Below are 27,218 nucleotides of genomic sequence, written 5' to 3'. Positions count from 1 at the left end.
GCGTGGCTGACTACAAGGGCGCGAGCGTGCACGGCGCGCGTGGGCCAAGACATGTGGGCGGGAAATTACTGCTGCGCCTCTACTCGTGTCTTTCCGGCACCTCCGAGGGGGCTGAACACGCGCTGAGAAGCCGAGGCGGAGAGAGCAGCAGCCGGAGGAACCAAGCCGAACACCCGCTGGAGGATCCGTGGGACCCTGGGACGACTTTAATCCAGCTTTCGGTCGGGGAGACAGGGCAGGGGGGTGGGTCGGGGGCTCGAGTACAGAAGAATGAGAGAGCCCTCTTATCGGAGGGGGCGAAAATATGAACGGGGCCGTGTACATTTCGTTTTTCCAGGGCCAGCTGGAGTCCGTGCTGGAGCAGGTCGTTCAGCTCGCTGTGCAGGAAATAAGCAAAACGGTGGGCTCCAGCTTGAACACGTTGTTGCTGGAGACTGCCGTCAAGGAGCAGGAAAACCACCGGCTCCGGCTCCAGCTGCAGTCGAGGGAGAACCGGGGTCGAACCAACAGCAGCCCCGCGGACAACGGAGGCTCACCGGCGGCTGGTAAAACCAAGGCAGCAGGGGACGAGCGGGCGGACAGAACAAAGCCCGAGCAGAAGCAGCAGACGAGGCAGCAACACGCCCCCGGAGGGCAGGGCACCGAGCCCGGCATACCCACCGACACACGCCGCCTGGAGCAGAGAGGACGAGTCGTGGGTGAGCAGCCGTTATACAACACACACTCATATTCACACTTGGTGAGCAGTTGTCGGGCACTCCTCCCTCTGTCTCTGCCTCCAACAGCACGCGGGATTGCGTAACTGTGCAGGCCGTTTTTAGGCTTTATGAGTAAACTGCAGAGAAAGTGAGGCCTGCAGGTGAGAAAACAAGATTCATGAGCTTCTTTACATGTTGGGCTACACAAAGAAGTCTCAGTCTGGAGAAAAATCTGCAGCACCACCAGGAGCAGGGTCTGGTGGGTGAGGACAACTTTTAATTGGGCTTTAATTGGTGCACAATGGAGCAGAGGCAGGGTATAATGGTTATAATGGAGAACCAGCAGCCATGTGTGGGTGTCATGTCACATCACATGTACTCACTGTGAAGCGTTTTGTCAGAACAGGTTCAAGAGGGAAGTGGCTCATTTAGGCATGCAGGCTGGAAAACACCACACTGACATGAAAATAAAGCAAACCTTTATTCCAGAAGCGTACAGATCACAGTGAAGATTTACAGCCTGCACAGGGGTAGATGGGAGGGGGTGCTTTGGTAGTGTGGTGGTGGTGGATGTGAAGAAGGAACCAGGACAAAGAAGCAACAGAGTCTGAGAGACGGCCTTGTGGTGGACAGGATTGTGGACGGACGTTGAGGCGGACCCCAGCGAGGTTTAAATCAGCGTTTCATTGGAGAGAAAAGGGGCAGAGGCGGGAAAGCAGAGGACAAAGATGTAGCTCAGATGGTGAATATTCACACTGTCAGCTTGTGTCCTCCAGTCTTTTTATGGGCGAGAATTAGAAGCACTTGATTGCCTCAACTCGACTGTAAAAGCTGAAAATGCCTCCAGGAAGGTTGCGATTGTTGTTGTGCATCAAAGATTTAATTAAGGCTGAGGTTAAGCCTCAGGCCTAATTTAGGTGGAAGAGTACTTTGTTTTTCACGTTTAAACTAGAGATGACATGCTTAGGAAAAATTTCCAACAGGTTATTCAATCTTGATAACACTACGGTACAGATTTCAATGAGCAGTTTGAAAGAAATGAAACCTGCTGATTCTGGTGAGTGTTAAATGTCCTACTTCCAATGAAATCATCCCATCCTAGATAAGCTCCCTCTTATTCACGTAGGGTTATGCCTTAAGTAAACACGTATGTACCCGTCCCTAATTCATATTAAGGTTGTTAAATTGTGGCCACTTCCTCTCAGCGTGCAAAACTGAACCCCAAATATAGCTGCTTTCTACAAGAAATGCAGTCATTTGTAGAGGCAGTATTGATGTCTGGATCTTTTAACTATCCAGAAAGGAGGGTAAAGTCTACAGTAAGACAGAAATATCTACAAGAGGACAGGAAAGTCTCGAAGAGGGCAGCAAAATCTATGCGAGGACAGAAAAGTCTACAGCAGGATTACATTAATCCTGTTTTTCTATACACTCAATGGTACTGGGTCTATTGGAGCACTGTAACTTTGAAACCAAATAAACTCATCAGCCTTTTAATGTTTTTTCTGTTGGTTTTGCGCAATACCTTTCCACAGTCTGTGAAATGGATCAATCCATCTTTAAAATCAATAACTTTGTTTAATAATCAGGAGCAGCATGAGATGCAAGCTCTGCAAGATAAATCAACAACTTTGATTCAAAAAGTGTTTACATGCACCGGATGTTGGGCGCTGAAGGGACTCCTGTGGTCACTTTCCATCATTTATCTGCTCCTGTCGAAGAAGATATAAACTATTAACTGCCGTCTTGTCTTTCTTTTTTTTTTTCACTGCACCATCGCTCGCTTAGTGATGCAAAGCAGCACGGAGGAGGAGGTACAGAAGAGAGAATTTGTGGCAAGGTCATTTACACAAAACAATCAGAAAGCTATTCAGGAAATATCAAGTATCATGCAGTAGCACAAACCAATGACAGGAGGACTGTTCACTTTATCTGGTGCATGAACACAAAATTTAACATTTTAATTTTTGTAATGATTTGAAGGACATGTTTTAGATTTGGAGTACATTTCTTTAGCCTTCAGCAGTGAAACAGGTCATAATGGCTAAACCTTAAAGTTCATGATGTTTCATTGATAGGTGCAGACTGTCCTTGCTGCCGCCCAACTGAAAGTCTGAGTAGTTGGTGAATTTGGCGGGTGATATCTATAGTTTGATGTCCGCAAATGACATTGTGTGTGATTTTCCAGTTGTGTGGGGTGTGTTAAAAGTGATTTTGTCCAGTCAGAGCTCGCCGATTGAGAGATCATGGATAATGAACCTGTTAAATTCTTGCAACTAAAAATCCTGTAGTTTGTGGGGCGCTCCGAGAGGAGCCGAGCACACACTATGTGTAATGTCATGTGAAGCGGAGCAAAGCTAATCAAGACGCGAGCTGACTCAGCTGACTGACTGAAGACGAAGTAAGAAATCTATCTGTAATACTCGTGAAGAGTTAACTCATCTCCAACTCACATTGTTATTAATATAGCCCATTTCCCCGCTGTCTCCATGACTTTTTCCTTAATCGTTTTTTTCAAAATTTTAGAGGCTGAAAACAACCATCATTGCTTCTTCCCATTCGTCGGTGTCATGTGTGTTTACACTAGTGCTGCACGATTTGGGGAAAAGGTGCGATTTGCGATTAGGTGGACAATATTCCGATTGCGATTGTGCTTGTGATTTAATAAAAAAAGATGTGTCATGATGAGTCTAGTCTTTACAAGTTTAATCCATTCCATGATGAATCAGAAAACTTATATTACTCATATGTCGAAACAATTTTCCCCATTGAAATAAATTGAAATGCCATAAATCCATTCCGGCCTCCCCCCAAAAATGTTGCATTTTTCATGTTTTAAACCAGAAAAATGTATTTACAAACGATGAATATTGTATGGAACACAATACAATAGAATAAACTGCAATAAACTGGTTTTATTAAGTATTGTACAGCATTCACCTTGGAGATCAAATGACTTGAAGATGCTGATGGAGATGGAGGAGAAAGGCTGAACTGGATAACTGAATCTTAGCTCTTGATTACACGATTGTGTTGCAGCCTCACAGACTGGTTAATAATCTGTACCGGGGGACTTAAAACAGTATATTAGGGATGCACTGATACTGATCCTGGTACCGGTGTGTCAGTGCCCCTCAAAGTTGGGTCGATATCAGTGGAAAGGGGACGATCCGTGGCGCCGATCCAGGCAACCAGCTCTCTCTGTTTTTTTTTTTGTTGTTGTTTTTTTTTTAACCAGCGCTCCTGGATACTTGATTTGAAATGTTACCTCTGATGCACTTTCTTTTTTTTGCTGCATTACCAGTCTACAGGGTCTAAAACATTACAAATATTATAAATTTCTGCATATTCTGAAACATAGTTTTAACCAAACTGGTGGAAAATATTTAAATATTCTACAATTTAAATAATCATTAATTTCAGTAACTCCATATACTCATTTTATTGCCTCTTACCTAAACATTACCAGTCTTATCCCACAGTAGGGCATGCAGGTTATTTTCCAACACGGGTATTGGATTGGTATCTGTATTGGTTGATACCCAAAGCCCAGATATGGGCATCAGTATTGGAACCAGAAAAGTTCGATCAATGCATCCCTACAGTAAAATGCACTTTTTTGTCGAACAGACTCCTGTTAATGCTGCTTTCATAATTTATTTTTTGTCTCCAGATTTTAATGAAGGAAAAATCCTCAGATTAAGTCAGGTCAACCATCCAAAGCACAAAGATATTTAGTTTTTGGTGACATAAAACAGACAAACAGGTGAGTCAGACACATTTGAAAGGGTATTTAATCAAAAGGGTGGACTGGTAACACATTAATAATGAGCTCTTCAACTGATTGATTGATGCAGCTTCTTTGACGAGCTGCAGGAGAAAATCAGGACAGACCAGAGCTGATCCAGATGAGGCAGATGTCTCACAACAGGACTAACGTCATCCACCACAAACCATGTCAGTAGCGTCCAGCTGTGTGTGTGTGTGTGTGTGTGTGTGTGTGTGTGTGTGTGTGTGTGTGTGTGTGTGTGTATGTATGTGCTGTGTGTGTTTGTGTGTTTGTTTGTTTGTCCTGCTGCACCATGCATTGAAAAAACACACCCAAACAAACAGACACTTCTCCACATGCAAAGACACGTGAGAAAGGACGCCTCTCATGCATGCATGCACACATTTGCGCACTCGAACGCAAACGCACTGCTGACACGCAAACCTTCCTCTCCCCCCCGCCCCCTCTCTCTTCATCTCATATAAAACCAGGCCACTGCCATGACACGCCACGATCAGGACCGCAAAGGGGCTCAGGGCAGATTGTCAGATTGTGACATCACAGCAGAGATAGCGAACCAGGTCCCGACCTGAGACAGATTTATTTCTATCAAACAAAGAAAAGAACATCAGCTCGTGTTGTAGAATAACAGAATTAAACACAAACAGACGTCCACAAAAGACAAGTTTACGAGTTTAACACCTTCAAGCTGTTACATAACACAATGAGGCATTGTGAAATGCATAAAAGAGGCATGAAGACAGGATTTAAAAGAGGAGAGGAAAATAGAAGATACATAAATGGAACAGTATAAATCCCAGGGTTGAGTAAATCCCTCAGATCGAGGAAAAAGAAAACGAACGAGTCTGTTTTGATTTAGATCAGCAAACTCTTCAGTTTTAATGGCGTTTTATTAGACTCCAAATGCTTCATTGTCAGGTTTAGTCTGCACCAATCCCAGACCTGCTGAGGAATCTGGATGCATTGTGCATGCAGCAGAAACATCACACACACACACACACACACACACACACAAACACACACACACACACACACACACACACACACACACACACACACACACAGACACTCAGATATCCGAGTACAAACAGTGTTGTTCTGCCCTACCTGCTCTTACAACACATTACCACCTTCTTCCTTCCATCCCGCCATGGTACTTCCTCCAAGGAAGGATTAGAGGCAGAATGACTTTATCTCACTGTTGTGCCCCTGTGCGTTAAATAGTATAAACAAGGATTAACAGGCGTAAACATCCTGCTGTGACATGGCACTATATGAAAGCACAGAGGCGTAATGATAGTTGTGAACTTTTAGGGTCCGGCTTAACCTCTGACCTGATGGCCTGGGGCCAGAAAATGTTTATGCACCACAAAGTTATTGCCCACTTGGGACTGGGACTGATCAGACTCGTTAACATCATATGCTGTCTGTGTTGACACTTGGACACAAAGGACAAAAGGCTGGTGGTGCTAGCTCTTGTAAGGTTAGCCACTCGCCAAAAAAAGACAAAATTGAAATTCACCAAAAAAAAAAAAAAAAAAAATATATATATATATATATATATATATATATATATATGTGTGTGTGTGTGTGTGTGTGTCACTTAAAGTCACTTTGATTCAACCAGCAAGTATTTTTTGGTGGGAAATGACAGAGGGTTCTCCCAAAAGATAATAAGACAGTCTGCATAGAATAGAATAGAATAGAAAATACTTTATTTATCCCCGAGGGGAAATTCAGGAGTCACCGCAGCATTTAAGAAAACAAAAGTAAGAAAGAGTATAGAAAGTGCAAAAAGGTCCATAAGAAATCAGATGACGACATCCCGTCCACCACTCGTCCACCACTCTCCAGCCCAGCCAGTCTCCACCTCCACAGGGTCCAGGACTGAGCCTCCCCAGAAGTCTGTTCAGTCCCTGTCTCCTGGATCCTGTCTGCTCACAGCAGGCGAAGCTCCTCCGATGTGTAGCGGCGTCCGATGTCAGCTCCGTCAGCCACGTCCGTGAACAGCACGATGCCGCTGGGTTAGCACAGCTAGCTCGTCCATCCCCCGGGGCTAGAACCCACCTTCCCAACAACAATGGATAGAAGGACAGGTCCACGTCGTCACCTCCCAGCTCACATCCGAGAACCAGCACGTCGTCCTCACCTCCTCCTCCTCAGCTCGAGGGAAATCATCAAGCCCTACACTAGTTAGCATTGACATGCTACAGGCTGCTAACAGCTAATTTCGCATGTAAACAATGCAGCCATGGTTACATGTAGGATCTCCAGACAAACACAGGAGAAAAGTAGTAAAAAATACCGCCGAAGCCACAAAAAGTTTGGTGTCCGTGACCGACAATGAACCATACAAAGTGATGATCCACTCCAAATACAAAGATGACGAAAAAGAGACGAAGAAATTACAAGAAACGGACAAAGACGAGAGAGCTGCTGCAACAGGCAGCTACTTGGGTAGCGCCTAGCAACTGAAGTAGCGCCTAGCAACTGATGAGGCATCAGTGTGGAAAAAAGTATTTCTTAGCTTTCATTTACATTTGAACAAGAAGTGGAACATCCAAAATTATTCGTACCCTTTGCAAACTGCCATAGTCTTTGGGAATTCACAGTACTGTCCAAAGTTCTGTACCATTCCAAATAGTCCAAGCTGTTTTAAAGCATTCTCATTGCCCTGATACATTGGGAAGAGCTGTTTTAATCAACTCAGCAGGTGAAAAACTGTAGCTCTAGACGAGGGGCTTAGTAAGGATCTGTGGCTGTGCTTTTTGGCTGCTCACAAATCAGGAAAGGACCATAAAGCCATCTCAAAATGTTTTGAAGTTCCAGTAGCAGCACTGTGGAAAATCTCAAGGGGTGTGGTCAGAAGCCAAAAGTGACACCTGTGCTGGCCAGGAGGATTGCTAGGGAGGTGAAAAAGAATCCAAGGATCACCACCAAGGCCGTCGTAGTGAATCTGGGCCGTGCTGGTGGCAACATCTCAAGGCAGACAGTCCAACAGACACTGCACACTGCTGGGTTCCACGGACGCAGACCACTTCTCCAGACAAGGCACACAAAAGCCCGCTTGGCCTTTGCAAATGTTTATCTGTGGTGAACAAAAATTGAATTGTTTGGCCACAATGATGGAGCCTTCATTTGGCGTAAAAAAAGAGAAGCCTTCATCCCAAAGAACACCATCCTCACTGTCAAACATGGCGGTGGGAACCTTGTGCTCTGGGGGTGTTTTTCAGCCAGTGGACCAGGGAACATAATCACAGAAAACGGCACCATGAAAAAGAAGCAATACATCAGAATTCTCAACAACAACCCCACCCGACAGTCAGCAGAGAAACTTGGCCCTGGTCAACAGTGGACATTTCGGCATGACAATGACTCAAAACAAACGGCAAAAGTGGTGCGGAAATGGTTGGCGGACAAAAACCTTTACGCTTGCAGTGGCCCAGCCAGAGTCCAGATTTGAATCCAATTCAGAATCTGTGGATGGAGCTAAAGATCAGGTTAATGATAAGGAGAGCCTCCAAACTGTAAGAGTCGGAGCCCATTGCTAAAAATGAATGGGCAAAAATACCAGTGGAGACATGCAAAAAGCTGGTCAGCAATTATGGTAAATGTTTGATCAGTGTAATAGCCAATCAAGGCTATTCTATTGATTATTGGGAAGGGTATGAATAATTTTGGACATGCCATTTTTGTTTAAATGTGAATAAAAGCTGAGATTTTTTCCCCCACAATGAAGCTTCATGTACATCATCTTAGAGATGAAGCCTATGGGTGAACAAAAAATCATTTCTAGTTGAATTAAATTTACTTAAAGTGAAAATTTACCAGGGGTATGAATAGTTTCAGGCTTGACTTTGTATAAAAATGATAAAAGTGGTTATGAGAATTGAATATATAGATTTGAGAGCAGGAGAAAAAGTCTGCGGCAGTCTGAGCCGGGAGTCCCTGTCTGAGGTAAGTGTCTGTCTTTGCCCTGCTGTATGTAGATCAAGGGTCATCTGTGGGTCATGCAAGGGAGATTCGGTGTTGCAGACATGGTTGTTGGAGTGGGGGTGTATCACTAGAAGTCCCATACATGGTTAGTAGTGTTGCCTCTCAGCACACGAGACTGTCTTCGGGTGATAACAGGCCCTCCTGTTTCCCAGGGACGTGATTTATTCTTAGTCTTTTCACTGAGAGCGTTCCAGAGAGGACGACTGCTGCAGATTTACAGCTCCCTAGTGTCTAAGAGGGCATGGTTGTGCTAGTTAGCTATTTGTTTCTTTAACTGCTTCAATCTAATTCTAGGCCTGTGCATTTCTTTCTGAGAGGCGGCCGACTGGCTCGTTCAGCCCCAAGTGTTGAAGTGTTGGTGTTTATGTTTTCGTGGCAGTTAACCAAAGAATCATTTAAGCAGAGTTGACAGAAGCAGCAGAGCGTTTGTAGGACTAACTCAAAAACACACAGTGAGATAATTAGGCCCCAGCCTCAACACCCTTAGGTCAAAGGTCGCCGTTCTGTGTGGGGTTGGAAAAAGCAGGCCAAGCTTCCACCCTGATTTTCCCACTGTGGAGAAAAACAAAGGATGAAGGAGGAAGAGGAGGAGGTGAAAAAGAAACGCTGGAGTGGTTCTGTTAGTGTAAGTTATTAAATGAGCCCCCACAGAGATCTAAGCGTGAACACAGACCCCCCCCCACAAAAAAGCTGCAGGAGTCCATCAACTGTAATCCAGCCTCAAACTTAAGCTCATTACAGCTGACGTGCAGTTTAAGGCTGAAGGGCTGTTGTAGGTTTTTATAATTGTTTGATGATCAAGTTTTTTCAGTGACAATTTAAAGCATGAAATAAATTTAATTACCAAAGAATGAGCACCACGAGGCTTTGACTTTGAACCCAAAGGTATTCTGTTAACTAAGGTCTGAAAAACAAACCAGTAGAGAAGCTAACACCAGCGGATTTTGCTCAAACAAAAGTTGATAATTTAGTTTGAGGGCGGGTTAGAGGTTTGACTTCTTAGCTAATTCATTTCACCCCTTCTTGACATTTGGTCAAAGCCTGGTTCATACTAATATTTTCAAACAACCTTTTAGCCTAAGCATAGTCCTACATAGCCCTTTGTCGGAGCCTACTGACGTAGCCTAGGGTGTACCTCATACTGTGTTGAAACTAGGGATGCACCGATATGAAAATTTTGGCCAATACCTATATCGGATATCAATATCACTGTTATGGCTGATAACTAATATTTATAGATATCAAAATTGATAAAAAAAACAACAACAACAACAACATCAAGAATAATCTGAGATGATGTGTCGAGGTAGTTCAGAGAAAGAGCGGCGTGATCGTGAGAAAAGATGACCATGGAAAGGATCAAAGGATGGAGCGCCCAAGATGAATGTGATCAAAAAAGTACGTTTTGTCTGTTATTTGGTTAAAAATCAGGAAGAGGGGACATAAAAGAAGAGAGTCCACTCTTCTGAGGTAGTTTTGGTGTTTACGTAGTCATAGAAAACAAGATTATTTGGGTCTTGAAAGATCGTTCAAGATGCTCTGAAAATGGCTAATGAGTAAACATCAGCCCACTTTTACACATCCCCAATATGTTGAAAAAATGGCTGACATTGGCCAATACAGATATTGATACAGATATATTATGCATCCCTAGTTGACACAACATTCTGTTTCCTGCATCCACAATATTTCTTTGATTGGAAATCCAAGTATGTCCCTTCTCTTTGCTTCTTTTTAATAGTTACCGTTGTTAAAAGAAAGCACAAAACATAGCGGGATGGGAAACAAGTGAACTGACTAAGTTTTGGGGACAGTCTCAAGTGGACAGTTGAGAAACTGCAGTTTCTGGGACTTACTTCATTTCTCTGCCCCGGTGTTTTCCTCTTGGTATAAATGTTAAACCAGATAAAACCTCGGCACTTTGAACTTTCGATGACCTTCTTGTTACACGCAGGCTTTAAACATCAGATTTGTCCACTGGAGCGGGCGGGGGGGGGACGGGTAGTTGAATGAAATTGCGTGTGAGTGAGAGTGGGCCTCTTCATATAACCTATATATCATTAATGTGCTCACAGACACCCTGTGGCTCCTCCCATCCTGTATGTGTTCATATGACCATATGGACATACATGTAGACATATGGAGACATGGAGCAAGAGCCCCGACCCTGAAACATCATATAACAGTGGGGTCACCCTTCCCCCAAACCAGACGGTCTGATGCACTGTGGCTCACAGGGAAAGTCTCCTACTGTTCTTTAATACGTCAAATCTCAGAGATGAATTTACAGTCAGTTTATGAACATTTTGATTTCTATTCCTGTGAGGTGAAAACTATTGATCCCCCAGTTTGGACAATTTTAAAACCAAAACTAGAGATAGACCATTGTTTTTTTTCTCTTTTCAGGGCTGATACCAATTATTAGTAGTCCAAGAGGACAATAACCGATATTTGGAGCCAATACTCGTTTGCAGTAAAAGTTAAAATATTGGCGCCAATATTTTGAATAATACAAACTCCAACACCCAACTTTAAATCCCTTAAGGCATGTACATTAAACAGCTCCCAGGCTCAGCAGCATGTATTAAAATGCTAAATGAAAACTTAAAAAAATAAACTGCTTCCAAAATTTTTCTGCAGTAAATACAACTTTTCAAAATGTCAATGTAACTTAAATGTTATTTTTTCTGTCACTTATCTTTTAAAATTCAAACCAAAACAAAATGTGCAGGGAGTTCCCAGGGTTGTTCTCCCCGTTTCCACAGTCTGTTGGGTATCTAGAGCCAGAGAAGGAGAAAGCGGACCAATGGGCTAAGGTTACGCTAAAACCTTATCAGCCTTCACCTCAACATGCTTCCCATGCTTTCAGACATGTCTGTTAATCAAGCGAACAGAGCGTATGTTGGCTAATAATCAGCCCGGCTGATAATCGGTCCAACCCCCCACAAACCAGACCAGCAACTCCTGTGTTCAGAGCTGAAAAAGACCAAATAGTGCTTAAATAGCCCATTCTTAACAATAAAGCCCATGTCAGTAAGGATCCTCTCTGTGGTGTTAGAGTCTTTAAATATTCATTTCAGTCTGACATAAACAAGAACGTGCAGTGGACACTCTCTGATCCATAAGGGATTGTGTTGCAGCCATGAAAACCTGTCTCACTGCTGCAGGCTCAAAACTCTATCCAGACGTTCAAGTATTTTTTCGTCATTTAGACTCAAAAATATGGAAAACTGAGTCTTGCTTTCCTTTGAATACAGAATGCAAGACTTTTTCGGTACTTTAGTGGAAAGTTTTCAAACTGGTATTTCCTCCACCACCTCACAAAATGTGCCGTAGAAACTGAGAGCCTCTTGTTTCTTTAAAAAATGTCTTCTCTGTTTTTTTATTTTCGGGGAATTGTTCTTTTTTATTTGGTAATCAGTTAATTTCAGGAATTACACGAACAGAAAGGTTTATTGTGTTGTTCTTCGCCCCTGGGTAATGACTGTCAGGAAACCAGAGCAGTCAGCTGTTTTCCCTCCACCGTGGGGAACTCCCCTCAGTGTGTTTGTCTTTATCAGACGTGTTAGTGGTCGTGATTCTGGACGCCTGTTACTGAGACCGGTCTCAGTTTCCTGCTTTTGTTTTGTTCATTTGTTTCTGTGCAAAACCTCGACTCCACCACACGAACCAATGAGCCTCAGTGCTGATTCATCTTTAACTGCTAAATGAAAGATATGGCGAGGAACATGACACATGATTAAAGTTCTTCTGCCTGTTTCTAATCCTGCTGGAACACATTTTGATCAGTTTTAAGCTGAGGATGTACCCGACCTCCTTCTTTGTTTTGGTCTTTTTGCTTTTATGATTTTGTTGGCAGTAAATCTTTTCAAATGGTTCTTTGTGTTCTTTTGAGTTTTTATAGCTTTGCTTTATTAGTTTGGTTTATCAGCTGTTGCTTTGAGGGATGTGATGGATTGGAACACATTCCAGTAGTTCAAACCATGGGTGTTTGTGATTTCATGGTGTTTGAAAGTTTTAGGTGCAAAAAATTAATGTCCCAGACTTTTAGCTTGGTTAAAGAATGGCTTCAGTCAAGTTAAGTTTTATTTTACTTCAGTAAAACTGACTTTGTGATATATCAATACATGATTCTTTCACCGTACAGTGGCCTTGACTTAGGTTGAGTGTCCCAACAATAGGAATGTTTCAGTGAACACCACAGTGAACACAGCATCCCGTGTCTCACTTATTCACTTTGGCAGTGTTGTGCTTGTATATGTGCTCACAGTTTTTTTTGCAACACTTTCAAATGTAATTTAAAAGAAACACCCAGAAAAAGCTGAAACTTGGTATCTAACAATGCTATTAAATGACCCTTTCCCAGGTCATTGTAGACACATTCTGAAAGGGAGGTTGAAACAGAGCTCATTGGACTTGTTTTATCAAAAACACCTGCGGATGAAAGGGCAGAAAGCATGGTGAAAAGAGAAAAAATTAGTGAATGAGGTTCAGTTATTCAGTTCAGCCTTTATCCTCCACCTCAGTCAGTGTCTCCAAGGTAAATGCTATACGTAATACTTAATAAAAACCAAACATATTGCAACACATTCCAGTTCCTTTTAGGGATGTCCCGATATTACATTTTCACTTCCGATACGATACCGATACTGCATCATTGAGTATTGGCCGATACCGATATTAATCTGATACGATATCAGCATTAAACATGCATACTTTTATAACTTATTTTGTAGTAAGTCATGTTAGAAAAGGCTTGATGAAGTGATATTATTCAAACAAAGAACAGTAATCAGCAACAGTAGGTATGAGGGAAAACTGACCCATTTATTATTAACCAATGGGTAACAGAAATTGTAACATTAAACATAAAAAATACAAGTAATTGAATAAAATAAAGAATATATTAGAAAACCCAGAAAAAAACTTAAATAAATCAAATAAAAACAGCAGGAACGGAGTCTGGAATAGACTGCTTATATCGGAGTGCTGATATCGGAGGTTTTAGATGCATTCCGATACGATACCGATATTTGTTTTTTTTTCTGATATCGGACTGATATCCGATATTTACATCGGACTGGGACACCTCTAGTTCCTTTACATTTCTATGAGTATAGTTTTCTTATTTAAAAACAGTTACTGTGTTTTTTGAAAGTCTGAAACAAATTAATGACATTTCAATTCATTTCGATGGGAAAAATTGATTTGACATATGAGTCATTTGAGTTATGAGCTCTGTCACGGGCAAATTAAACTCATAAGTCAAGGCACCACTGTAAATAGATTAATCCAGAGTAACCATGTTGTGAGTCTATCGTTGCTGTGGGGCCAAGTATCGTATATCGTGTTGTGCTGTATAATTATTGTATCCTATCATACATCATATCCTGAGTCTTCCTGTGATTCCCAACTCTACCGATAATGCCAATGGTTATTTTACTGTTGCAATGTCAGAGCTTGCTGAGGTTATGCTGCTGTATAGGAGCAGGAAACACTGTCATGAAACTTGATAAATTTTACCTCACGGATAAAAAGTGTCTGAAACTTTCATTGTCTGATACAAGAGTTAAGTCTGTTCCTGAAATGCAGTAAACACAGAAAAAAAATATAAAAAGAAATAGACCTTCTGTTCAAAAATACCCACCAACTAATTGATTTCCAAAGAGATGTGACTTCATACGCCAACAAAAAGCTCTTTGTACCAGTGTCAGCTGTTAATAAAAGCTGATGAAGATTTTAGAGACATTTTAAGAACCAATCCAGGCGTTTCCAGACCAGCACCAAAGCTCTGGAGTCATCCGAAGTCTTAAATGTGTATTATTGCGTTAATTACTGTATTTTTTAAGACCACTGCTAATGGATTCAGATATTTCTGAAAAGAATTTCTCTAAAAGGATCGCAGCGAATGGGGGGAATAATGGCCATATTATGAGAAGTAATTAATTAATAACAGTAGATAATGTGAGTACAGTAATAAAGTGAGATGACACCGTCTCAGTCTTATCTTCGTTTGGTTCCATTAACGCTCATTAAGTAGATGATGAAGCTCTCTAGAGGGAAACTCCGTCCTCTGATCTTTACTCAGATTAGTTTGGGACTGATTGATGATTCAGATCAAAGCGAAGACAAAAACACACAGAGGAGCTCTGTTCTGACTGAACACACATCTGACTGCACACACACAACGGATAAGAGAGCAACCCTAATGATGACAGTTTGACAAATCACCACAAAGCTTCATGTCGTCTGGACAACTCCCCAAAATGGATTCATCATTAAACATATAGAAAACAGAAAACAGATAACTGGAGTTGATCTCCACAAGCTCAACTTCACTTAAGGAGAGGGGATTCTGTTTTCCTCTGTTTTAGACATGGGTATAAAGTAACACTGCTGGGAGTAAACTTGTACAGATTTTTCAGACTGCTTAATGTTGTTCATATGATGCAGAAATCTCTAAATCTGTTCATAAACTGAAAAAAAAAGTCTTCTCTGAAACCAGAACAAGATCTTCATGAGACTTGTTGAGCTGATGCCATCAAAAAAGGGTCCCCCAATTGGTTTTTGACCAAGCGGAAACCTCCAGTTTAAAAGTAAGGCAATCTGCAGTTTTACAAGTGTCCACTTGAGGCTGGCTCGGGAAGTACGAGAAACCACGTTAAAACAAAGTCAAAAAGGGTGTTTTCACAGTACAAAAAACACTACGCCAGAGATGATTTTTTTTCTAACTAGGCAGTTTAGAAGGTATTATGAATGCAAGTTCTCCTGATCAGAGGCAAAGCTTGGGTGGGCACCTTAAAGCTGTTAGTGTGGAGGCTCCAAACCCACCTCCTTTCCCAAACCTGCTCCCTGTCGTTGATTTGCTTCTAAACTCTGTTTAAGAAACAAATGGGTGATGTTGCAGAGACTATGTCCATTTATTATACACTCTATGTTTGTGACTTCCTGGAGGGGCGGGGCTCAAACACCAAGGTCTCCAGAGAGCTAGCCAGTCAGAGAGAAAGTGGGGTTTGGAGCTGGGAGCCTCAAAGAGACAGAAAGACTAAGGCCCCGATTACGGGACGTTACAACTGAAAACGCTAAAACACAGTGAAAAAAATCTGCGTTGCATGGAAACTCTGAGGGACTGGTAAGCATGCTAGGCCTGTAGTTGGCACAATAGCTGTCTTGTCCAGAAGCCACTTTTGGGAGATTTCCACTAAAGTAGAGTTGAGCCGGTCATCTGGTGTATTGTTGAATACTAAGAGCAAAAGTGGAGCATCAGATGCTCATTTTGTTGAAAGACAGTCAGCAGATTCAGTAGTTTGAGCAACACAAGCACAGCATGGTATTCTGCAACAATCGTAACAACGGCACTGTTGTACTGTTGTATACCTGGTTGCACTAAGTGGAGTGTGATGTCAGCGTATCCACTGAAAACGCCAGCTTACTGTTTACACGGCAATGGTGTCGGCAGCGTTTCAGAAAAATCCCACTCTGGAGGCCGTTTTAAAAAGTTTGCATTTTATATCAGCTAATAATTGGTATCCGCCCATGTATACGCAGCAATACTTTTGTATTTTACCCTAAAACCGTGTGTGAAAGTGTTTTCTAAACCAGTATAAGAAATATGGTAAAAAAAAAAAAAGAGATCTACCTCAGGGCAGAAAGCTTGCCATGTTCATGTAGATTTTCTCAAACTCTAACTTTCGAAACAGCGGGCCATTTGAACTTAATCTGGATCAAAACTTGTTAAAATCATGACACACAAAAGTAGTTCCGCAGAAAACAGGATTATCTGCCTATCATCAAACTTTATATAAGCTGATGACAACATTATATAATGTTGCGTGCGACTTGGCAGGGCAAAAAAAAATATCTTGTGGGTTGATGCAAACTGGAAACTTTTTTTAACATTATCAAAGCCTGTTTCAAAAGTTCTTGAATAGGGCTAAAATGGTTACAACCGGGGTAATTTCTGCTTTTGGCCCTCGAGCTAGATGTAGACCGTAGTTCCTCTGGTTGGAAAGAACCTGTAATCTATCTCTATGGGTGTCTAATAATTATTTTAATGAGTGAAGCGTCAGAAAGACACGCCAAGCAGAAGTAAAGGGATAAGTGTGATTTTTATTTAGGGAGCAGCAGAAAAGACGAAAACAAAGCCGAAAATCAACAAATGATTTGTTTGGTGAGCTGCTGCTGTAAAAACATTATTGCACTTCAACAGCATGGCTGAACCGACACAGTGGAGGAGCCATTAATGGTCTTTGAGCTTTATGGCTCGACTGTAGACACAACAAACCACTACACACACAAAGCATCATCATCATCATCATTATTATTTTTGTTCCAGAAGAACAAGCTCAGGCATGACAATCTCATGGAACGACTCGTCTGTGAGGGTCAAAGTTCATCTTTACTGATACACAACTCAGGGTTACACAATGACACACATCTGTAGACCCCCCCCCCCCCCCCCCCCCCCCCCCCCCCCCACACACACACACACACACACACACACACACACACACACACACACACACACACACACACACACACACAAACACAAAAAATGTCCTCATGTCATACACAGACAACACTTAACACACAGTCTGTGGAGATAAAACACATCAATAGAAACACGTCTTTGTCCAGGTTAATGAGTGATTTTCAGATTAGATTAAATTCTGTTAAGAGTAAAAGGGATCAGCTGATCCTGGGAGTACAGTGGGGATTCAAAGATCAGCATGAATCTAACTGGGCTGATTCCTTTAGTGCTCTTCATCCCCCATCGCCACCAAAAGCCAAAGGATAAACTATGAGTGTTACTTTCTGTTTGCGACTCACTGCTAAAGGTCTGAAAACTCACCTGAGAGAGTGCTGACGTCTGACCTGGATCCTTTAATTACAGCTCACTCTGTGGATTATTTACATGTCGGCCAGACATGTGGTAACCATGACGACAGGCGTGTTATGACTCAGCTGTGAGTCTCTGTGTTCCTGATGGAGCTTTTGAGGTGCATGTTGAGCTCCAGCTTACCATGTGTCTCCTGCTGTCTTGAGATATTGCAAATACAGGAATAGTTATTGCAGAATGTTGTATATTGAGCATGGAGGGAAACCTTAGTGTTAAAGTTTGGCTATAGAGACTGTCACTCATTGTTTCTCTAATTTCACTGTGCAGGCATCCAGACTTTTTAACAGTCAGTGGAAACATTTTACTTTTCTATTTTGGTGTTTTGTCTCTTCTTCCCACCTTCACCCTGTCCCATCTGTCATTTAGAGGCCCAGCCTATGTTTGATACAAACAGGAGAGGTACATCACCAAAATTCATCCTGGAAGTTGTCATGAATAGAGAAATGAGTTTATTTCTTCCAGGTTGTAAACATGTTTATTTCTTTTGTTAAGTTTTACATTTTAACATTGGGGTAAATAAAGAATGACTCTTTTTTTCGGAATCGGCCTCTAGTGGAGGTTTGAGGAACTGCAGACTTTAGAGCTTTGGTGTCACCTCTCTGGAGATTTCTGCTTGGTTGAGACATGAGCTGTTTTCCAAACCACCTACTACACTAGCAGTGCCTACTATTTTGGCTGAAGTTTAGTGTGTAGTACGCAGTGTGCGAAAACTTGCTGAATCTGAAGTATGCCAAAAATCCCCAGATGTCCTACTGATCCAGGAAATTTCTTGGTATGAAACAAACCAGTCTACCTGGCATCCTGTTTACCAGACTGCACAGTGCCAATGCTGTTTTGTCTATGTGGGTGTCAGGTTTTGGTGAATTACTGCCATCTACTGGAATGATTAGGCATTACAAGTACAACTACAATACAACAACACTAATGTAAGACGGTCTGTGAGATCGAGGTGAAACCAAAGTAAATCTTGTTATATCCAGTTATTAAAGAGGTGTTTACTTCTACAAATTCATTAAAGCCCATATAAACCACTAATTCACTTTTAAACCATACGTGAATTATATGGAAAAGGTTTTTCTATCCAAAATAACTAAATGCAGAGATCTACCTAAAGTTTGTGTTGTACATTTAACAAAGACAACTCCATCATCTGTAGCTCCATTTCCTTAAACTGGAAACCACAGTAGTATAGTACAAAACAGACCCAACAGAACCGTTTTACTACATACTATATGCAAAAGCAGTAGGTAGTATGTAGTGCCTACTACATACTACATTCACATGTAGTATGTGGTAGGGGGTTTGGAGAACAGCCATGGTCTTTAAGATTGATAATGATGATGGTGGTGATGATGATGAGGATGGTCTTTCCTTCCCCCTTGCAGACCAGCTGAAGTCAGTCATGGAACAGGTCTTGGACTTTGCGGTGCGGGAGCTGACAAAGATCGTGGAGGCCTCCTTCGACGACCTGCTGCTGGAGATCACAAAGATGGAGTGCGAGCAGCAGGTGCTGGAGGAGCGGCTCGATAGAGGGGCGGGGGAGAAGGGGAGAGGAGGGGGAGCTGGTGGGGGGAGGAGGAGGGGCTCTGAGAACGACTCCATCTCACCAAGCGACTCTGAAGACGCCCGGGAGGAGCTCGCCGACGTCGCTTCGTCCAAAAAGACGACCAGGACAGATGGTAAGGAACAAAGATGATTTAGCCCCTCCCCCTGCTGTGACATCACAGTGAAGTTAAAGTTAAACTATTTTTTCACTACCCATTTCTTCTCTTCTTCTACTTCTTCTTTCTTTGTTCTTCCTTTCCTCTACTTTTTACCTTCTTATACATAAATCATTTCTTCATTCTTTGTATCCTTTTTCTCTCCGTCCTCATCATTTTCCCTTTCTGGGCTTCCTCCTGCTTCCTTCCTCCCATCCATCTTTTATTTCTTTTCTCGTGTCTTCCCCCTTTTTTCCCCTCTTTTCTTCATTTTTTTGTCTGTCTCCTCTTCCCTTTTTCTTTCCTTGTATCCTTGGTGTCCCCCCATTTCTACCTCTTCCTTCTTTTCTCTCTTCCTTCCTTCTCTGTTTACTTTCTGCCTCCTTTTTCCTTTGTCTCCTATCCCCTTGTTTCTCTGTCCTTACTCTCCTTTGTGTCCTATCTCCTTCTACGGCTTCACTTTTCTTCTTCCCATCCTTTCTGTTTTCCTAATGTCTCCTATTTCTTGTCTTCTTTAACGTCTTTTCTATCCCCCTCTACCCATTTACTATCTCCTCCTCTTTCTCGTCCCCTTTTCCCCTCCTCTCGTTCTTTCCTCTCTTTCTCTTCATCCTCCATATCTATTCTTTACTTCTTTTCTATCCTCCTCCCTTTCCTCTCACCTCCCTTAGACCCAGACCCTCCCCCTGTCCTCTCCTCCTCACAGGACTGGGTTCCCATCCTGGACAAAGTCTTTGGTCAGAAGTGGTGCAGCGATGAAAGTGGGCGGAGTCTAAGTGAAGCTCAGCAGCCACAGCCTCTCCCAGCCCCTACTGTGACCCTGGAGCCCTCCCCTTCCTCCCCTCAGCAGGATCCACGCTGGACACCTCTGGAGGACATGGAGGTGTTCTCACCTGATGAGGAGGAGGGTCAGAAGAACAGCGGGGGAGGAGCAGTGTCACCTGGACCCTCACCTGGACCCCCACGCAGCCCTACAGGTGACAGGCAGAAACAGAAATTTTCATGGGTGCAGCCCAGACTCAGCTCTACTGCTGAACCCCCAAATAACCTAACACAGACAAGTTTCTTTATTTTATTTTTGCTAAATTTATATAAACCATACTGAAAACGGTGAAACCTCATACCTACCAAATAAATACATTAAACAATAAAATGATAATCCAGATCAAAAAAGGGAAAGCTACACAAAAAATAATAAAAATGTGCACATACAATGTTGAACAAAGAGCTTTAAATTCACTTTGGATTTTTGAGTGTTTAAAAAAAGTTAAAAATCACTAAGAAATGAAAAAAAAATCTTTCCTTATGTCACTACTTTTTAACTACAGGGTTCAGTTCCTGCAAACTGCTCATACACACACACACATTTCTGCACACACACCCACACATACATTAACCACATTAGCCACGCCCTTAATGACTCCTGCTGCAGTGCAGTGCACACAGGGAGACTCTCAGTGTATACACAGATATACTGTACCAGCTCTGTTCCTTTAGTAAACACACGCTCTGACCTGTGTGTGTGTGTGTGTATATGAGTGTATGAGTGTGTGAGCGTGTGAGACTCTTCGCTGCCCTCTGTTGGACACTGTGAACAAGAAAACACATCTCTGTCTACAACCAATGAGTTGTTGTATTTATTTTCATTCATTTTCATTCTCAGAGGGTCATTGAACGCCTCACCTGCCTTTAAACTCTACCCTATAATCTTAAAGGTTTTAGGGTCAATGAAGCTTTTAAATCGATGAATAACTGATAAGAGCATTCAGAATGTGTCACGAATAAAACACTACAAACTCAAAAGTGTATTATTTATTAGATTTGAATTGTGAAAAGATTGGACAAGATTACATTGTAAAAACTATTTTAAAGTCTGAATGATCCCAAATCTAAGGCCTCATCATTGACTTCATTTCATTCTATAACAGCATAAGCAGATAACTTTGAACAAAAAATCAAAAATCAAGCCTTAAATAAGACAAAATATGTTGAGTTGAAATTAGATGTGGTTCACCTCAGTGCCCCCTCATGGGACTTTGTTATAGACTCTCTCCTGCGGCTTCAATGCTAGAAATAAGGATTTAAAGCTGGTAATGTAATTTTACTGCGCTAACGTTATTTTTTCCCTTCAGGCCGTCGCTCCTCGGCCTCAATGCTCCATCGTCTCCTCACTCTGCCGTCTCAGCTGCTGGAGGAAGATGACGAAGACGCCGCAGCTGCCAGGGAAACGCTGGCTGCTTTAGCGGCCAACGGGGAAGAACCACCTATTCCCATCTGCCCGTCACCGCCCAGGGAGGAAGAAGAGGAGGAAGAGGAAGAAGAGGGGGAGGAAGGAGACAAAGGGAGGAAGGTGAGAGGGGAATTGAGAGTCAAATTTTTATCTCAAAAGGGTAACTCTATTAATTTTTTATACCTGGGCGTTTTTTTTTACATTCTAGGGTAGTATGAACACAAGTAGGGCTGGGTTAAAAAAAAAAAATTGATTCTCATTTTCAGAATTTGATATCAGTTCATTCAGTCCAAGGATCGATCTTTGAATTAAAAAGAAAACATTCCCTTCGTTTTTGAAGACTTTATGAAGTACAGATCAGCCCAAGATGCATCTGGATCAGTGCGTCCCCTCACGTTCTCCCCTGCTATGTCGGGGCACCGCAGACTTTAGTTCAGTAAGAGATCATAACTTTGGTATACAGCCGGCTTAGCATAACATACTTTTTTAACATTAGTTACATTTGATCAGAACTACAGAAAGGCAGCATCAAACCACCTGTTTCAGTGTTTTTGTCCTGATTACATGGCGTCTGAGTATGAGAACACGCTGTCAATCATCCTCCTCATCAGCTGATGCTCGTGTGATCTACAGCTAATGTGCTCGTGCCAAACGATAAGCTTCATCGTGTTAAACACTGGTGTTTTTTGATGGGTGGTTGTTTGTTACAAGGTGTTCAGTTTAATTCTGAAGGTCTGAACAGGAGATTTGACTTCTCTGTCTGTCTTCCGACTGATCCACTGAGAGCTGACGGCTGCTTTTTGACTCTTAGTTTTAAAGAAAGTGATACCAGTTTTGTCAGCAAGTCATAAGAATCAGTTCTTTAAAGGATAAGTTCGTTTTATACAGCTTTTACATTGATTACAGAATGAAGTAGAACAAAATACTCACCCAGAAGGCTTTCCTGATCCATGCAGTGCTTCGGGAGATATTTAGATCCAAAATCGTGCAGCGGACGTCCGTATAATGGGATCCATCAGGGCATGGACAGCGCCGCTCCTAAAACTGCATTAATCGTCCAAAAACTTGTGATTTTCATCAATATTCCATCATGGTCTGCTCCAGGTAAGTCCTCTGTTGCAGTAGTGTCACTTCAGACAGCGCTATGTAGCTGTACTGACCTCTGAACTGACGAAGACTTTGTTTACGTTTGCCCCTCAAAAATGAGTCAGCTCTCCAGAGAGTACTGCGCATGCACAGTAGTCTGTCTGAAGTGACAAAGACTGCAACAGAGGACTTACCTGGAGCAGACCATGATGGAATATTGATGAAAATCACGAGTTTTTGGACGATTAATGTAGTTTTAGGAGCGGCGCTGTGTATGCCCTGATGGATCCCATTATACGGACGTCCGCTGCACGATTTTGGATCTAAATATCTCCCGAAGCACTGCTTGGATCAGGTAAGCCTTCTTGGTGAGTATTTTGTTCTTCTTCATTATATAAACAATGTAAAAGCTGTATTAACCAAACTTATCCTTTAAAGAAGTAATAAGACAAACAACAGGAAAAAAACAGTTTTTTTGTAAATGTGAATCTTCTCTGTGATATTGTGAGCAAATGTGTTGTTAAACACAAACCTGGTGGCAGGGGTGAGAAAAAAAGCAACAACAACCACGAGAAAGCAAATTTTGCATAGTTATTGAAAAAAGGATGGATTTCAGACACTAATTTTTTTTCACTTCAAGCCCTGAGAAAATTATAACAAGTTTTGAAACTTCATTATTCCTAAAAAAATTGATGTCCAATCAAATCAGATCTTAAATCGAATCCAGTTGGGACCTTGTGGATCTGAATAGAATTGATTCAGACAATCAGTGGCAAAACCAAGCCCTAAAAACAAGACATTAAGAATGGACAGCCCTGAGAAATCATAGACACCTGGCGTTTTATGGAATCACTAATGTTTAAGAAATGGGCTTATTTCACTCTTTAAGAAGACCTTTTCATAGTTCTTTAAAGTTTAAATGTAATAATACATGTTTTCATTTTGTAAGAAGTTTTATTTTTGTATGAAGTCTATTTAAAGCATTCTTGGTTTTTGTTTCTTTTTTGGCAAGACAAAAAAAGTTGCATGCATTAGAGGAAGAAGAAGGAAAGTAAAAAGGAATTTAAAAAAATGTTAAGTGAAGATAGTGTGCCGTTATGTTGTTATGCAGTGATCTTGTGCTCATATGTCATTTGTTTTTTCTTCCTGCGTTATTTGTCTGCAGAAGAAGAGGCGGAGGGTTTGGTCTGAGTGTGAAGAGTGCGGTCGGAGGTTCAGCCGGATGTCCCTCCTGAAGGCTCACCGTCAGACCCACATAGCAGAGAACGCTGCTGCTGACACCTCCTCCCCGTCGTCTCCTCCCAGTGGCTCCACCTCCGCCCTGCGCTGCTCAGACTGTGGTAAGAGGTTCTCCTCAGCGACCCGGCTCCACAGCCACATCCGAACCCAACACCCCGGACACCGGTCCTGAGCCTGACAGGAAGGAGGAAGTCATTGAAGCTTCAAGAGTCCAGAACAAAAAACAAATCACTAAGAAGAATCAAAGAGGATCCAGAAACCAGAAACCAAGAAAGGGAAACCTGTCTGGTTCTGAGCCCAGTTTACTGACACCTGAAGATCTGATGAACACCAAACGGTACACAGAAACGACTCACAAAGATAGAACAGTTAAAACTCTAACACACATAGAAGCTTTTACTCTGAAACATGGAGGTTGATTATGAACAGAGAGAGGGGCTTTTATTTTGTAGCAGGACAGGAAACTTACAACATGCAAAGATTCTTTAACTATGTAGAATATTGAAATCCATGTAGTGCAGATGCTGAGAAATCTCTTATTGAAGTTCTTTTTAATTTTTGAAAATTAGAAACATTAATTTTCTTACATTAAAATCCAGAAGTCACTAAATCATGAAGGCTCTGCAAAACATTGATCTTTGTCAGTGTTTTGTTTCACGCAAAAGAGACGAGTCAAGCAGAGCGCGAGAACACCTGAGATTCCTGCACCAGTCAGGAGCCGAGTGCACCAGCTGAGCTGAGTTTGGAGGCTTGTCTGGCTTTCCCAACCTCCACCTGCTCCATCTAAAGAGTTAAAGATGAAACAGAGCTCAAGTTGAAATGGGGCACAGAGCGTAAGTTTGAGCTTGTGGTAACTTTACACGCAGCACGCTCAGCTGCTGCACTCAGCTCCTGGATGGGTGCTTTAAAGCACTCAGATATTAGGAAATACTCAAAGCTGTATCTGGACCAGACGACCTCTCAGACGTCACAGGGAAAGAAGATTCGAGAATCTGACACATAACGGGAAAACTGACAGCACTCAGTGAAGAGGGGTCAGCTCAGATGCGACGAAGGGAAAGAACTCATAAAACCTACTGTACATCCACCTCCACCTCTTCTGCTCCTGTAAAATACGTTGAATCGTCCCCACCCACAGGAAACGAGCTCCAGCTGTTGCAGGTGAGTTTCAGCTGGGCAGGTGAGAAATGTTTGCAATAAGTTCGTCCCCGCAGCAACAGCAGGACAGTCAGAGCCTCGTTTCCTGGTTGTCGTGTGTGGTGATGATTTTGTGGATCTGTACAGTGTGTACGGTGGCTCACACAGGACAAAAAGTGACCTTTGATTTTTCTACTTGTTTGTTTTTAAAGTGCTCTTTTTTTCTCGACTGACTTTTTTCTTTATCAAACAGTTTTGGATTATCGTCAGGTGGATTTTTGTCGTCATGTTTTAGATTTTTGAAAATGTTTTTCAAGGATTTTTTGTGTCACTTCTTGTACAAACAAACAGAAGATAAATCGTTGATTGTTTGGACTCAGTGAATGTGAATCTCTGCAGTTTTTATCCTTATTTTGCTGTACAGTTTTTACTTTTTCGGACTGAACTGATGATGAAAATGAGAAAAAGGAAGAAGGAGGAAGATGTTAAATCTGCAACGGTTTACTCCTCTGCCTCCTGCTGTCTTTCCCTACACCCTTCCTTCCTTCCTTCCTTCCTCCCTTCCTACCTTCCTTCCTTCCTTCATTTGCGCCTCATTCTTTGATCCAGTTCGGTTCCTGTTAAAACACATATACCTCCTGACAACAAACAAGCTGGAAATGATTTTTATTTGTTACATTTTTCTAGAAACACTGCTCTCTGGCTTTAGCTAATTATCCTCTCTTGTTTACAGTGGTTATTCAGATCTGTATGGATGCCTATTACTGCCAGGAAAATAAAAAATATGAATTCATAATTACAAATAAAATAATTTTATAACATTTATTAACCAAATAAAAAATATTGACCAACTTGACAGAAGTAATGAAAAAAATAAATTAAACATTTTAATATTTGAAGGGAAACTTACTCACCATTGTAGTTGGTGTGTTAATATTTGTAACCTTTTCTCCTTTTCCTGGCAGAAATGTGACTCCATAAACAAGATATACACGTGAAGCAAACACTAACCATAATTATCTCAAAGAACTTAAATGAAAAGTTTTTTTCATTCAATGAAAGTATGTACAAAAACTCATAAAATACAAAACTGCAAAAAAATACAAATTGTCCTACACGCAACTCTCAAAAGCGTTTTAACTGATAAAAACCAACATAGAAAATTTTTAGCAAAAACATTTTGTAATTAAAAAAATAGATGTTTTAAGTCGTAATCGGACAAAATAAAAATAAAGATCATAGAGTAAAATATAAATTTGTGAGAAGGTTAGTTTGAGTTTTATTATAGAACCATTTGTTTTTTTTCTTTATTTAAAGAAAAAACACTTTCAGCTACACTCTTTGCTAAAAGAAATTACACGAAACTCAGTTAAAGTGTTATCAAACTTTCAAAAATGAAAAAAAAGTCTGTCCATAGAGATTCATATCAAGCTCAATATCCCAGTCTTTAAACCAACTTTCTTCTTATTATTATTGTTATTATTTTTGATTCATATATTTCTGAAATAAAAAAAAAAGATTTACTTTCAAGAAAAACATAAACGGTTCCCTCCTTTCCTGGCAGTTGTTTTTCATTGAGCAACTGATTGAACTCATAAATGAAATTGTAAAAAACTTATAATTTCTTTTACATTTTGTCCAAAAACACCAAGGATTGAGTTTATAAATGCAGAAAAGTGCAGAAAACTAACAAGCAAAAAACTTTCAAGGAAACAAAGAAGTGGTTAATTTTCTTGTTCATATAATCTATGCTTTGTGGAAACTATTTTTAACCAATTTAAAAATGAGAGTTATAGAATTGTCTTTGTAGGTCAAATTTCTGCAAAATAAATTAAAAGTTTAGTTTATTGTAAAGGGAAAAGAAATAATTTTTCTATAGGTTTAAAAAAAATATTTTTTGGACTATTATGCAACTAAATATCGTACTTTTTTACCCCTTAAAACCTTCTATGTGGCAGACTTTCTGAGTAAAGCTGCGAAACAAAGAGGTAATGAATTCTTTCAAAATAAATAAAAACACCAAATGATAAACCAAACATGTAGTCAAACTTCATGGCTTAAACTGGAATTTTATTGGATGTCTCATGGTTCTTGAAAGCCTCAGGTTGAAAAAATAACTTAAGAGGAAGTCCAGATTATTGCTCTTATAAAGCCCTAATTTTGAGAAAAAAAATGCCTATCCAACTTTTTTGACAAGTCAATCAGCCTAGGCCCGAAAGTGATTTATGGTATAAATTACTTTCCCATTGCCAATACACCGAGCCCTTAAACAAAAAAATGCACCTTGAGCCACCCCGTATAAAAATTAAAACATTTATTTTTTTAATCAGTTTTTTTTTCTGATCATAGAGCTTGTTAATTCATTGTTAGTGTCAGGGATGCCAAAGATAAACTGGAGTGTCAATACAAATGCACGTCCGTTATTGATGAAATTTGAAACACG

General features: G+C 41.2%; 1 protein-coding gene across 1 annotated transcript; it reads left to right on the top strand.

Moving 5' to 3' along the window:
• The first annotated feature begins 65 nt into the window (after positions 1-65).
• Positions 66-27,218, top strand: LOC141809748 (uncharacterized). The gene is made up of 5 exons (XM_074696925.1): positions 66-698; positions 18,769-19,062; positions 19,755-20,060; positions 21,216-21,433; positions 23,565-27,218. Exons 1-5 carry the CDS (start codon positions 305-307, stop codon positions 23,808-23,810), a joined length of 1,458 nt encoding a protein of 485 aa, XP_074553026.1. The 5' UTR covers positions 66-304; the 3' UTR covers positions 23,811-27,218.

Source organism: Halichoeres trimaculatus, unplaced genomic scaffold (assembly GCF_033239565.1).
Source record: "Halichoeres trimaculatus isolate MK-OKI-2021-1 unplaced genomic scaffold, fHalTri1.1 fHalTri1_scaffold_20, whole genome shotgun sequence".
Classification (NCBI taxonomy): domain Eukaryota; kingdom Metazoa; phylum Chordata; class Actinopteri; order Labriformes; family Labridae; genus Halichoeres; species Halichoeres trimaculatus.
The sequence above is the reverse complement of the archived record's forward strand: the minus strand, read 5'-3'. Positions and strand labels throughout refer to the sequence as shown.